At 41.4% G+C, this 14,330-nt stretch overlaps 1 protein-coding gene across 1 annotated transcript; it reads left to right on the top strand.

Moving 5' to 3' along the window:
- The first annotated feature begins 804 nt into the window (after positions 1-804).
- Positions 805-3,686, top strand: tsen34 (TSEN34 tRNA splicing endonuclease subunit). Its single transcript, XM_020502666.2, has 4 exons — positions 805-1,371; positions 1,658-1,796; positions 1,887-2,171; positions 2,371-3,686. The coding sequence occupies exons 1-4, from the start codon at positions 1,075-1,077 to the stop codon at positions 2,571-2,573; spliced, it is 924 nt and encodes a 307-aa protein (XP_020358255.1). The 5' UTR covers positions 805-1,074; the 3' UTR covers positions 2,574-3,686.
- Positions 3,687-14,330: the final 10,644 nt, after the last annotated feature.

Here is a 14,330-nt window from a genome sequence, read left to right as displayed (position 1 = left end):
TAAAAACAGAGTTGGGTATTGTAACCAGAAGAGGTCTTATGATAGTTTGTGTTTCTGCTGATCAGAGGGAGAAGGTGCTCGGCGTTAAACAATTGGGGGCAAGAAATGAGAATTGTTTCGCTCTCAATGGGCGCCATGATTACATGGGTAGCAGTAAATGTTAATGTTGACCAACTGAAGGGGATGATTCCTGGTGTTGTGATGCTTGTTGTTTATTGTGCGACGCAGACAGGTTGGCGAGAGTGGTGAAACAGAAGAGACATTGTCTGTTATTTTGAGTGAAGAAAGTAGAGGAAGATGGGTCAAGGTGGAGGGATCCTGAGAGGAGTGGTGTGACTAGTAGATCTGTACCAGAACAGAGGGAGGGATCCTGAGAGGAGTGGTGTGACTAGCAGATCTGTACCAGAACAGAGGGAGGGATCCTGAGAGGTGTGGTGTGACTAGTAGATCTGTACCAGAACAGAGGGAGGGATCCTGAGAGGAGTGGTGTGACTAGTAGATCTGTACCAGAACAGAGGGAGGGATCCTGAGAGGAGTGGTGTGACTAGTAGATCTGTACATCAGAAGAGTTACAGGGTGGGATAAGTGGTGATGTCCTATCCTATCAGGTTGTTGGCATGAGGTAGGTCTAAATAGATGTAAATAGTGGAGTATTTATTTGGTGAATAAAAAAATGTGAGTGTAGTGTTAGATGGTAGGGTATTTATTTATTTTACAATCAAAGTTATAAGAGAGTTGTACTCCAGTCTAGTAGGTGGCGGTAATGCAACATATTGGATGCCAACCGCCGTTAAACCTCATCGAATAAGAAGTTGTTCCCACACACAAGGAAGTACCAGAGCTCACCCGCACTGGAACTGCACGTAAGGTACGCTCAATATTTAAGAGATTGTCGTGTCGTTTCTTTCGATATTACTGTTTAAATAGTTTCTTAAACCCAAGGAATCATTCAATTATTGTGCTTTTCAGCCAATACGCATAATGATAACTCATGTGGACACCACATTAAGTGCGTGAACATTTAATTCAAAATCGACCTCAAAAGTATCATACGTTTGGGTATGCTACAGTCAGATGGATTCGCCGGAGCAAAAGATAACGAAAACTGTGTCCAGAGTGGACGCGAGTAAAGAAAGCATGGCGAACAGCCGCCAGGTCATCGGAATAAACTTCTGTGGGCCCACGCCTCTGATGTGGCGTGCGGACGATTTGAAATCGGTCCGTGAACTGGGAATCATAGGGACCCTGGTGGGGTCTCTGGCCCGACAGCCTAGGCAGAACACCCGGCTGGGGAGACCCCTCGAGCTGCTGCCGGAGGAGGGGCGACTGCTGGCGGACATGGGGAGAGCTGCAGTTATTCCTGACTCGACAGTAAATACTTTGTATCACTTGTTCAGTACTTTCAAGTGTAGTGGTGATGCTATAATAACTATTTGGCTGCAAATACTTTGGCATTACGATTTGTACTGTATAAATAAAGCAATTGGTGGTTGGGATTGTAAAAGACCGATTTAGCCACTTAGTGAGCATAGTATAAAATACATTTATGGCACAGGGGGTAGTGTCTTGCCATATAACTGGGTTGTGGGTTCAAGCCCTAATCCGGTGTTTCCCCCTCAAGCCCTAGACACTCAGTTTGGTCAATTGATCCTTACAGAATGAGGATCCCGAGGTGAATCCAGAGCAAGTGGAGCAGTATCATGCAGGACTGGAGAACAGCTTTCAGGAACAGGGTGCCTTGGCCTTGGAGGACAGGAAGGCAACATTAATGAGAGTTATGACTAAGAAACATAACGGTAAGGAGACATCATCACTCACATACAGGCATTTGTGCGAGACAAGTGAATTAAGTGTCCTGGCTCTGACAGCACTATGTTTTCTCTTAGAGAATTCTGGAAGCCAGGAGGATTCGGACGGTGCGGTGAGAGACCGTCTCGAAGCTCTGGCCCACGGCTTCTCATTCCCTCGCCCGGCCATGGCGGTACAACTGTGCACAGCCCGAGCAGGACTCTCTCACTGTCCCGAGGTGCGCCGTTTCCTGGCCGCAGACTGGCCCATACCACGGGACGAGAGGTCCGAGACCCGGTTCCGAGTGTTCAGGGACCTGAGACGCCAGGGCTTTTACCTCACCTCGGCCGGGAAGTTTGGGGGAGACTACCTGGTGTACCCAGGTGAGCTCCGTAATTCAATCACATTGATTTATGGTTGCATTTGATTGAGCTCAGCTGAGTGCATGATTCCAGTAGTTTCAAAGTGTCTTTTTTTGTTGTCCGATCTTACCGACTTGGGTAGCCTATCATTCTCTACAAAACAGAACCTACGGTCGTGTCAGTCTTTCTGTTCCTCTCTTCTGTATCCCCTTTCTCTCAGGTGACCCCCTCCGTTTCCACGCCTATTTCATTGTCGTGTGCATCTCCATGGACGAATCGATGCCCCTGTGTGACGTTCTGGCCATTGCCAGGCTAGGGTCCAATGTGAAGAAGACTGTCCTCCTTTGTTCGTCAGGGGGAAGCCAGGAAGATGACGGGGAGGAGGTGGTGTACACATCACTACAGTGGAGTGGAATGGTGTAGGATCACAGTTGGAGACTATGTGGAAGCACGATGGCAACATCTCTCATCTAGCCAGAGGCTACACATCACTACAGTGTAGTGGAATGTTGTAGGCAGCACCACAGTGGGACACTATATATGGCGATATCTTTCAGCTAGCCGGAAGTTGTCATAATGCTTATATCTTTCAAATTCATTCAACACAACAGGAGTGCCAAGGGTGTAGAGTTTAGGGTTCATTTGTAATTTCAGCCACTGAACAGGAGGTGGAACGGTTACAGACCGCAGGGGTGTATTCGCTAGGAAGCAAACGGGGCAGAATTTATCTGAATTTGTCCAATAAGAAACTTGTTTTCGTTGCAAAACATTTAGCTAGTGTCTACTAATGAATGCACCCCTGGTGCGTTGCTCTCCAGTCCAATGGGGAGGCTACTATTATTGTACCACAATTAGCAGCAGTACAGTAGGAGTTTGTGAATATGAGTGTATGATTTTGGTAAGGTAGCGTGGTTTTTATCAAAGATGAAATGTTGATAATACTGCCAACGGTCATGGCTTGGCTTGAGTGGGGTGGGCGTTTCCTTGGAAGAATATTTACTTTGAAGTGTGTGTGTGTATTGTGACAATTGTTGAAAATATAATTGAAGACACTGTGTAAACATTGTTTGAGTGCCAATATGTGTTCAGAAAGACCTGACATCAGAGAGTTACCGCCACAGAAGAAAAGGAAAGCACTTGCATTAGGAAATGCAATTGAAAACATTTTGCGGTGGAAAACAAAAATGAGTGTTTCTTCATGAACACTCCAGGTAGTCCCTCCCAGTTTCAGTTCGGTTTACTTTTTGGTGCTTAATGAACATGACCTTGGACTGCCCCACATAAAACTGTCGGCTTCTTGGAGAATGGTGAACGGTGTGACAAAGCATGTATATTTACTGTACATAACACCAAATAGATATGACCAAACATCCACATTAGAACAATAGGACGTAATGTGATCAGAGAATGGGGACCGGTTGTCCCAATTCAACCAGAAATGCTCCACGTTTTGCTGTTGGCTTGTATTCAAAATTGATTAAATAGATTTTTCTCACCCATCTATAAACAATACCCCATAATGACAAAGTGAAAATATGTTTTGGACATTTATTGAAAATGAAATATAGACATATCTAATTTACACAATTGACCTGAGTCAATACATGTTAGAATAACCTTTGGCAGCGATTACAGCTGTGAGTATTTCTGGGTAAGTCTTTGCACAGCTGGATTGTACAAAATTCTTTGAGCTCTGTGAAGTTGGTTGTTGATCATTGTTAGACAGCCACTTTCAAGTCTTGCCATACATTTTCAAGCTGATTTAAGTCCAAACTGTAACTAGGCCACTCAGGAACATTCCATGACGCCTTGGTAAACAACTCCGGTGTTTTTGGCATTGTTTTAGGTTATTGTCCTGCTAAAAGGTGAATTTGTCTCCTAGTGTCTGATGGAAGGTAGTCTGAATAAGGTTTTCCTCTAGGATTTAGCCTGTGCTTTAGCTCTATTCCATTTGATTTTATCCCAAAAAAACTCCCTAGTCCTTGTCGATGACAAGCATACCCATAACATGATGCAGCTACCACCATGCTTGAAAATATGTGGTACTCAATGATATGTTGGATTTGCCCCAAACATATGATAATTTACATAATTTGTTAGTATTATGGAGTAACTACAACGTTGTTTATCCATCCTCAGTTTTCTGCTATCAGCCATTAAACCCTTAACGCCAACCTTTTCTGAAGAAAAGTAATTTCAACAATTTTACTGACTTACAATTCATACAAGGACATCAGTCAATTGAAATCAATTCATTAGGCCATATTCTATGAATGTCACATGACTGGGCAGGGGCAAAGCCATGGGTGGGTCTGGGAGGGCATAGGTCCACCCACTTAGGAGATAGGTCCAGCCAATCAGAATAAGTTTTCCCCCACAAAAGGGCTTTATTACAGACACAAATACTCCTCAGTTTCATCAGCTGTCTGGGTGGCTGGTCTCAGACGATCCCGCAGGTGAAGAAGCCAGATGTGGAGGTCCTGTGTTGGCGTGGTTACACATGGTCTGGGGTTTTGAGGCCGGTTGGATTTAATTCAAAATTCTTCAAAACAGCGTTAGAGGTGGCTTATGGTAGAGAAATGAACATTAAACTCTCTGGCGGACATCTCTGCAGTCAGAATGCCAACTGCACGCTTCGGCAAAACTGGAGAAATGCTCGCTAAGAGGGATATAAAATACATTTCTTGCCAAAATTTGAGAGAACCTTTTGTGCGTATGGAACATTTCTGGGATCTTTTATTTATTTATTTATTATTTAGCTTTTTTGGGCCAATCTCCAACCTTACATTCTTAAGCAGATTTATGGAAAAATTGGTTTTCAAACAGCTATTTTGGAAAAATTACAATCTGTTTTTTGGGCCCACCACAGCACAGAGACTGCCTTAGTGGTAAATTTATTTTATTTTTTAAAATTTATTTGACCTTTATTTAACTAGGCAAGTCAGTTAAGAACAAATTCTTATTTTCAATGACGGCCTAGGAACAGTGGGTTAACTGCCTGTTCAGGGGCAGAACGACAGATTTGTACCTTGTCAGCTCGGGGGGTTTGAACTTGCAACCCTCCTGTTACTAGTCCAACGCTCTAACCACTAGGCTACGCTGCCGCCCCAAAATGATGAGCTCTCTGTCCGTGTACTCTTGGATTTAAGTGCTGCATTCGACAATGTTGACCATGATGTCCTTCTGGACAGACTGGAGAGGTGGGATGGCCTCTCCAGTCCAGTTCTAAATTGGTTTAGGGCCTATTTAACCACTCAATAGTTTTTTGTCACTCTTTGTGAACATAACTCAGAGGAAATACATATCACGTAGCGTTTCACAAGATTCGATTTTGGGTCCAGTACTGTTCAGTTTATATATGTTCCCTCTTGGCAGCGTTATCATAAAGCAGTGTTTCCTCTGACACGTTGGTGCAGCTGGCTTCCGGGCTAAGTGGCGGGTGTTTAAAAGAGGTAAAATCATAATGTCAGTAATCTTCAGGTCAGCTCAGACGGGGAAAAATCGTTTTCAAGGGTCATGCAACACAGGAACTCGGGCCTCTTTCTAGAGCTCTGACTTTCCGACCTGAAGATCGCTGACGTCATGATTTGACCTCATATTCTTCAGAGTTCCCAGTTGTCTTGAACGCACCAACAGTCTCAGAGGAGGGAGGGAGAGTGCAGCAGAGGGTCTGCCTCTCATTGTCCCTGCTCTCTCCTTCCTCTCCCGGTAAGACTGAACAGAGAGAGTGGACACCTTCTTCCACCTGATGGTGAAACTCAAGTCGCAACGCATCTGCATCGGCCTCATGCACAAATTCATGTATTTCCTATGACCAGAGAAATTGATATATTCCTTGATATTAAAGTAGACATGACGAGCTGCTAATAATAGTAAAAACGCAGGGCTATCGATACACTTGCCTACTCATTCACTGCAGCTGCAGCATGGGAGGAAGTAGTGTTTTGTAAAAGAATAAAAACTTTTGACAGTGCTGAATAAAAACTTAAACATGAACTCACTCATAAAAACAGCAGCTCTTTGCTCTATTATTTGACAGTCTCACGTAGGCTAGTATCAAACTTTGCTGTGGCCGGGGTCGTAAAATCTGTAAGCACAGTGATTTGAGCTATCTGATTGACCAGCAGTAGATACACTTGATTTAGCCACAGATCTCCTGGTCTGTTGGGTAGAGTTAATTTGTCTTTTCAGAATAATGAAATAGTCCAAAATGCCTACACGGTGCACAGGGCTTCTGAATCAAGTGCACCTACCACGATTTTTGTTGTTCTTGATGTCTTTTGTTGTTTGCATTGTTGTTTTCTGTTTTCCTTTGTCTTTTCTCTTTTGTTCATTTTGTTGGTTGTTGGTGAATTTGGAGATGGGGCTGCGTAGGTCTTGGTGGTGGGGAATGGAATTATTTTATTATGTTTTTTTGTGGGGGGATGGACTGTTGGGGGAGTCTTGGATGGTTGAGGGGCAGCTCCCGGGGAACTGTGGGGGCTGGTGGCCTGGCAGTTGGGAGCTTGGGCCGGTGGCTGATAGTTCACTAGTTCGGGTTCACGTTTTCGACCTTGTGGGAGATCTGTCGACGTGCCCTTGAGCAGGGCATTGACCCTGGTTGCTTCTGTGGGTTGCTCTGGATGGGAGTTTGTTAGATGACTGAATGTAATGTAAATGTTGAGCGGCTTCACTGCAAGTAGATTGTATGTTTTAATATTCAATAATAAAGAAAGTGCACCTACCAACAGCACAACACAAAAAAATAAGAAAAAAAGGAACAGAAGCTTTTACCGTTGGATTTTCAATAGAAATGTTTGGTAATTGACTAGGAATGCCTTGGGTTGGTGACCACTGCTCTAATTGTTGGTCTCCTGGTGAAATCCCTGAGTGGTTTCCTTCCTCTCTGGCAACTGAGTTAGGAAGGATGCCTGTATCCTTGTCGTGACTGGGTGTATTGATACACTATTCATACACCATTCAAAGTGTAATTAATAATTTCACCATGCTCAAAGGGATATTCTTTGTGAGGCATTGGAAAACCTTTGTGGTTGAATCTGTGCTTGAAATTCACTGCTCGACTGAGGGACCTTATAGATAATTGTATGGGTGGGGTACAGAGATGGGGTAGTCATTCAAAAATCATGTTAAACACTATTATTGCACACATGAATGTGTGTGACTTAGGCAAATTTATTTAGGTTTTCCATGACAAAGGGATTGAATACTTGTTGACTCAAGACATTTTAGCGTTTAATTTCTAATTCATTTGTAAACATTTCTAAAAACGTAATTCCACTGTGACATTATGGGGTGTTGTGTGTTTGTCCAGTGAAACAAAATCTCAATTTAATCTATGTTAAATTACGCAATAAAATGTTGAAAAAGTCAAGAGGTGTAAATACTTTCTGGTGGCACTGTAGTTCCACTATATACAGTTGAAGTCGGAAGTCATTACACTACCGATCAAGTTTTAGAACACCTACTCATTCAATGGTTTTTCTTTTTTTATACAATTTTCTACATTGTAGAATAATAGTAAAGACAGAAAAACTATGAAATAACACATATGGAATCATGTTCTAACCAAAAAAGTGTTTTAAAAAATCTAAATGTATTTTATATTTGAGATTCTTCAAATAGCCACCCTTTGCCTTGATGACAGCTTTGCACACTCTTGAAGGAGTTCCCATATATGCTGAGCACTTGTTGACTGCTTTTCCTTCACTCTGCGGTCCGACTCATCCCAAACCATCTCAATTTGGTTGAGGTCGGGTGATTGTGGAGGCCAGGTCATCTGATGCAGCACTCCATCACTCCTTCTTTGTAAAATAGCCCTTACACCGCCTGGAGGTGTGTTGGGTCATTTTCCTGTTGAACAACAAATGATAGTCCCACGAAGCCCAAACCAGATGGGATGGCTACAGAATTCTGTGGTAGCCATGCTGGTTAAGTGTGCCTTGAATTCTAAATCAATCACAGACAGTGTCACCAGCAAAGCACCCCCACACCATACCATCTCCTCCTCCATGCTTTACAGTGGGAAACATACATGTAGAGCTCATCCGTTCACCCACACCGCGTCTCACAAAGACACAGCGGTTGGAACCAAAAATCTCAAATATGGACTCCAGACGAAAGGACAAATGTCCACCGGTCTAATGTCCATTGCTCGTGTTTCTTGGCCCAAGCAAGTCTCTTCTTCATATTGGTGTCCTTTAGTAGTGGTTTCTTTGCAGCAATTCGACCACGGAGGCCTGATTCACACAGCCTCTACTGAACAGTTGATGTTGAGATGTGTCTGTTACTTGAACTCTGTGAAGCATGTTTTTGGGTTGCAATTTCTGAGGCTGGTAACTCTAAAGAACGTATCCTCTGCAGCAGAGGCAACTCTGGGTCTTCAATTCCTGTGGCAGTCCTCATGAGAGCCAGTTTCATCATAGCGCTTGATGGTTTTGCAACTGCCCTTTTAGAAACATTCAAAGTTCTTGAAATGTTCCGTATTGACTTTCCTTCATGTCTTAAAGTAATGATGGACTGCCATTTCTCTTTGCTTGTTTGAGCTGTTCTTGACATAATATGGGACTTTGTCTTTTACTAAATAGGACTTTCGTCTGTATACCACCCCTACCTTGTCACAACACAACTGATTGGCTCAAACGCATTAAGAAGGAAAGAAATTCCACAAATGAACTTTTAAGAAGGCACACCTGTTAATTGAAATGCATTCCAGGTAACTACATCATGAAGCTGGTTGAGAGAATTCTAAGAGTGTGCAAAGACTACGGTTTGCAACTGCACATGGGGACAAAGATCATACTTTTTGGAGAAATGCCCTCTGGTCTGATGAAAGAAAAATAGAACTGTTTGGCCACAATGACCATTTTTATGTTTGGAGGAAAATGGGGGAGGCTTGCAAGGCGAAGAATACCATCCCAACTGTAAAATACTGGGGTGGCAGCATCATGTTGTGGGGGTGCTTTGCTGCAGGAGGGACTGGTGCACTTCACAAAATAGATGGCATTATGAGGGACGAAAATTATGTGCATATATTGAAGCAACATCTCAAGACATCAGTCAGGAAGTTTAAAGCTTGGTTGCAAATTTTTATTTATTTATTTATTTTACCTTTATTTAACCAGGTAGGCAAGTTGAGAACAAGTTCTCATTTACAATTGCGACCTGGCCAAGATAAAGCAAAGCAGTTCGACAGATAAAACGACACAGAGTTACACATGGAGTAAAAACAAACATACAGTCAATAATGCAGTATAAACAAGTCTATATACAATGTGAGCAAATGAGGTGAGAAGGGAGGTAAAGGCAAAAAAGGCCATGATGGCAAAGTAAGTACAATATAGCAAGTAAAATACTGGAATGGTAGTTTTGCAATGGAAGAATGTGCAAAGTAGAAATAAAAAATAATGGGGTGCAAAGCAGCAAAATAAATAAATAAAAAAAAATTAAATACAGTTGGGAAAGAGGTAGTTGTTTGGGCTAAATTATAGGTGGGCTATGTACAGGTGCAGTAATCTGTGAGTCTGGGTCTTCCAAATGGACAATGTCCCCAAGCATACTTCCAAAGTTGTGGCAAAATGGCTTAAGAACAACAAAGTCAAGGTATTGGAGTGACCATCACAAAGCCCTGGCCTCAATCCTATAGAAAATTTGTGGGCAGAACTGAAAAGCGTGTGTGAGCAAGGAGGCCAACAAACCTGACTCAGTTACACCAGCTCTGTCAGGAGGAATGGGCCAAAATTTACCCAACTTATTGTGGGAAGCTTGTGGAAGGCTACCCAAAATGTTTGACCCAAGTTGAATAATTTAAAGGCAATGCTACCAAATACTAATTGAGTGTATGTAAACTTCTGACACACTGGGAATGTGATGAAAGAAATAACATCTGAAATAAATCATTCTCTCTACTATTATTCTGACATTTCCCATTCTTAAAATAAAGTGGTGATCCTAACTGACCTAAAACAGGGAATTTTTACTAGGATTAATTGTCAGGAATTGTGAAAAACTGAGTTTAAATGTATTTGGCTAAGGTGTAGGTAGACATCTGACTTCAACTGTATATATTTCTTAACTTCATTCTTTTACTTTTAGATTTGTGTGTATTGTTGTGAATTGTTAGATATTACTTCACTACTGGAGCTAGGAAAACAAGCATTTCACTACACCCGCAATAATATGAATATGTGAATGTGACCAATAAAATTTGATTTGACAAAAATATCTAGTGCGATCTGTATAACATAGATAGAGCCTTAATGAAATGCCACAAAGCAGTCCTATATTTATTTTCAGATCTCTCCCCAAGACACTGGAAGCCATCATAGAGTGTTTCATTCAGCGTGTGAAGCCCAGACCTGCCTTTCTACTTGGCAATTATGTGTGAAACTGACCTAGAAATGCCTCGGACATGATGGAAACAAGCCCAGATTCCCCCAGGATGAAATTTCCCTTTAATAAAAATGCTTTCTGAACTCAAGATTTTTAGTAAGTTAAATAAATACATTACTATAGTAAGTGCCAAATAAAGTAACAGTTGACGTTTTAGTCTTAAATTAGCCAAGAATCTGTCAATTTAATAACTTGACATTTCTCTGAACATTTCTGTGTAACGGTGTATGTTTTAGTTATGGATTACTTGGTAAAAACAATATTCTAAAATCAAGATGTGTCAATTTGTTTGTCCATATGCCATTTTAAAAATAATGCAGCAATTGGAGTAAACCTATTTTGGGTTAAAAACTTCTTAGGGCTAGGTGTCCCGCACAAAGTGACGGATATCAAATCAAATGTTATTTGTCACATGTGCCGAATACAACAGGTGTAGACCTTACAGTGAAATGCTTACTTACAAGCCCTTAAAACCCTCGGGGATAGGGGTCCCACTAGCGGGACAACTTCCGGTGAAACTGGGGTGTGTGCAATTCAAATAAATAATCATAAAAAGTTTGTGAGTGTCTTAGGGGCCAATCCAAATTTCTTCAGCCTCCTGAGGTTGAAGAGGCACTGGAGGTGATATACTCCTTAACTAGCCTCTCAAAGCACTTCATGATGACAGAAGTGAGTGATATGGGGTGAAAGTCATTTAGTTCTGTTACCTTTGCTTTCTTGAGTATCTTAATGTAATAAACTGTAACAGTTTTCCATCAAAATTGAAAAAAGCAAGACTGTCTGGGAGTGGTCTGAGAGGGGAGGGAAAACTGAAAACTAGCTGTTATTGGCAGAGAGATTTGGAACTCTTATTGTTCTATGAACCAATTTGCCTCTGACCCTCCGTTGATCAATATTAACACATTTATCACCACGCAAGACAAAACTCTCGCACATGCAAACCTGCTGATTAGAAGGTCCTGTGTCAAGAAATAAAATGGATCAACAACAAAAAAATCAGACTTTTACAGTGCTAGTTTTATCAGCTGTTGGACAAAGCTCAATGTTCTGGTACAATACAACCAACGTTAACTCCAGTTGCAAAGCAGAATAGATAGAATTTGGTCTCTAATTTGGTGGATTTAATTTGTCATGCCATCATCGTAACTATCTCCTTTTCATCTTGCACAGTACACAGAACAGTAGGCTTCTGTAGCCATAGGTTAGGCCAGTTGGACAGTCTACTGATGTTTACAGTGTTTGTACCTTTCACCTTTCATTTTTATTTATTTAACTGGGCAAGTCAGTTAAGAGCAAATTCTTATTTACAATGACGGCCTATCCCGGCCAAACCCTAACCCAGATGACGCTGGACCAATTGTGCACCGCCCTATGGGACTCCCAATCACGGTCGGTTGTGAAACAGCCTGGAAACAAACTAGGGTCTGTAGTGATGTCTAGTGCCTTAGACCGCTGCACCACTTGGGAGCCCACTTATTAAGCTCACGTTATTCCATTATAACCAGGAATGGTTGAGAACCACACTTGTGCGACAATTTAAATTTCCCTGTAGACTTGTTTCATCTCCCCAAGTTAATGCCTTCAGGCTTTAGCTCAGTGGGCTAATACACTCTAGTGGAGTGCAGTAGACCCGAGGGGTATAAGACAAAACAGGATCAATGAGTTAGCCAACCATCTTTGGTAAACCACCAGAAATAACCATTTATTTTTGGGTTCAATAAGAAAGCTAGACTTATGTGTCTTTGGTTGATGAGTCAATTAGACCATGTCAATTTCAAGCTCACTATTTCAGAATATTTAGGCAAGTTTGCTGGTTGAGTCATTAATCCTGCTTTATAGTATGCCCCTCTGGGGTCAACACTTGTTGATCACACCATTATCACTATCAGGAATCATTGCTGTTATTGTTGCAATTCCACTGTACCTCAAAATACTAACAGAAGAACAAATGCAAAACACAAGTGCATTGAACATTCATTCTGTTCATCCTCCTCATCAGGGATGAGGCCAGCCGAGTTTGCCATTTGGTTGTATCGTCAGGGAGGTCTGGGTGGCCGGTGAGGGCGAGAGATGCTCTTTGATGCAGATCTTGGCACCGGGTACTATAATGGACGGGCCACTCATCGTTGGTAAAAGATTGGAACTCCCAAATTTGCTACTGATTTGGCTGACAACCATGACTACCTAAGATGTAAACAATGTTTAATTTCAACAGTCAGGAGACTACTGATATCACTCACTCAGCTGCACGATTCCTTATTAAAATCACCAAGGACATTAGAATTATTTTGCAATAGCGTCTAATTTCGTCAATGTCGTCATCTCTCTCATGATTATGGTGGACACATTTAATTCCCAATTACTAATTGCTCTTTTGACCAGTTAGATCAGACCTGAAAAACATCTGGTGTCAAAAAATCTGATTTGATTGGTCAAAAGACCAATTAGCGAACAAAAAAGATCTGAATTAGGCTGCCTGTGTAAACATAACCCACGGCGCGAGGATTACACAATAATGTAGGCCTATAGTTTGTGTGTCCAGCCCCTGCCCATAAACTACACTACTCCTGCCCCCTCCAGTTACAGCAGCCTATGGATACAGTAGCATATGAATATAGTACCAAATGTGGTGTAGAGACTCTATAGTACTGAGTTCAGTTCAGTTCAGTTCTACTCCAGGTGGTAATTGTAAGGTTGCCCCAACAGTAAGTTTAAATAACATTTGTGGCAAAACCTAAATGTCCTGTTGTTTGTTTTATATAGTAGATAGGCAGCTCACATCACACCAGATCTCTCTAGTCATCCCTGGGATTCTAACCAGCAACCTAAGGTTACTGGTCCGCCTCTCTAACCTCAAGGCTACCCTCCGCCATAAAATGTCATCTTATTGACTTGTTTATTGATTGATTGATTGATAGCTAATGAAAACAACACTTATGCCTTATTGTGTTTGTGTAATGAAATGTAATGTAAAATTCCAAAGTAAGGGATAATTATGTTTCAATATTTTGTTGCCTGGTTATAGACCTATTGTCATACAGAGTGACAACATTGCAAATATAGTCAGATTCACTGTCTGACAAGAATGGATAAAGGGAACATAGTACACATACAGTATACCCTACAACCACATCTCATTTTTTTTAAATATAACTTTAACATACAGTGCCTTTGGAAAGTATTCAGACCCCTTGACTTTTTCCAACTTTTGTTACATTACACCATTATTCTAAAATCCTCAGCAATCTACAGACAATATACCACATAATGACAAAGTGAAAACAGGTTTTTAGACATTTTACCAAATGTATTACAACTATCAAACCCTTTGCTATGAGACTTGAAATTGATTGTCCTTGAGATGTTTCTACAACTTGATTGGAGTACACAGTTAAATAAAGGTTAAATAGAAGAGAAAAAAAATTAAAATAAAAAAAAATTATATATATATATATATATATAAAAAAAAGGTAAATTAAATTGATTGGACAATTTTTATAGACACAACTGTCTATAAAAAGGTCCCACAGTTGACAGTGCATGTCACAGCAAAATCCATGAGGTCGAAAGAATTGTCCGTAGAGCTCGGAGACAGGATTGTGTCGGGGCACAGATCTGGGGAAGGGTACCAAAAAAATGATGCAGCATTGAAGGTCCCCAAGAACACAGTGGCCTCCATTCTTAAATGGAATAAGTTAGGAACCACCAAGACTCTTTCTTAGAGATGGCCACCCGGCCAAACTGGACAATTTGGGAGAAGGGTCTTGTTCAAGGAGGTGAACAAGAACCCAA

The sequence above is a fragment of the Oncorhynchus kisutch genome, linkage group LG15 (genome assembly GCF_002021735.2).
Source record: "Oncorhynchus kisutch isolate 150728-3 linkage group LG15, Okis_V2, whole genome shotgun sequence".
Classification (NCBI taxonomy): domain Eukaryota; kingdom Metazoa; phylum Chordata; class Actinopteri; order Salmoniformes; family Salmonidae; genus Oncorhynchus; species Oncorhynchus kisutch.
Note: the sequence above shows the minus strand (reverse complement) of the source record. Positions and strands in the feature narration are given on the sequence as shown.

What these genes read in the sequence shown, in the direction of transcription:
- tsen34 (XM_020502666.2), top strand. Translation starts at nt 1,075, where the DNA reads ATGGATTCGCCGGAGCAAAAGATAACGAAAACTGTGTCCAGAGTGGAC. An exon ending in CAGTTATTCCTGACTCGACA is followed by an intron (nt 1,372 to 1,657) that starts GTAAATACTTTG and finishes TGATCCTTACAG; the next exon opens with AATGAGGATCCCGAGGTGAA. An exon ending in TATGACTAAGAAACATAACG is followed by an intron (nt 1,797 to 1,886) that starts GTAAGGAGACAT and finishes GTTTTCTCTTAG; the next exon opens with AGAATTCTGGAAGCCAGGAG.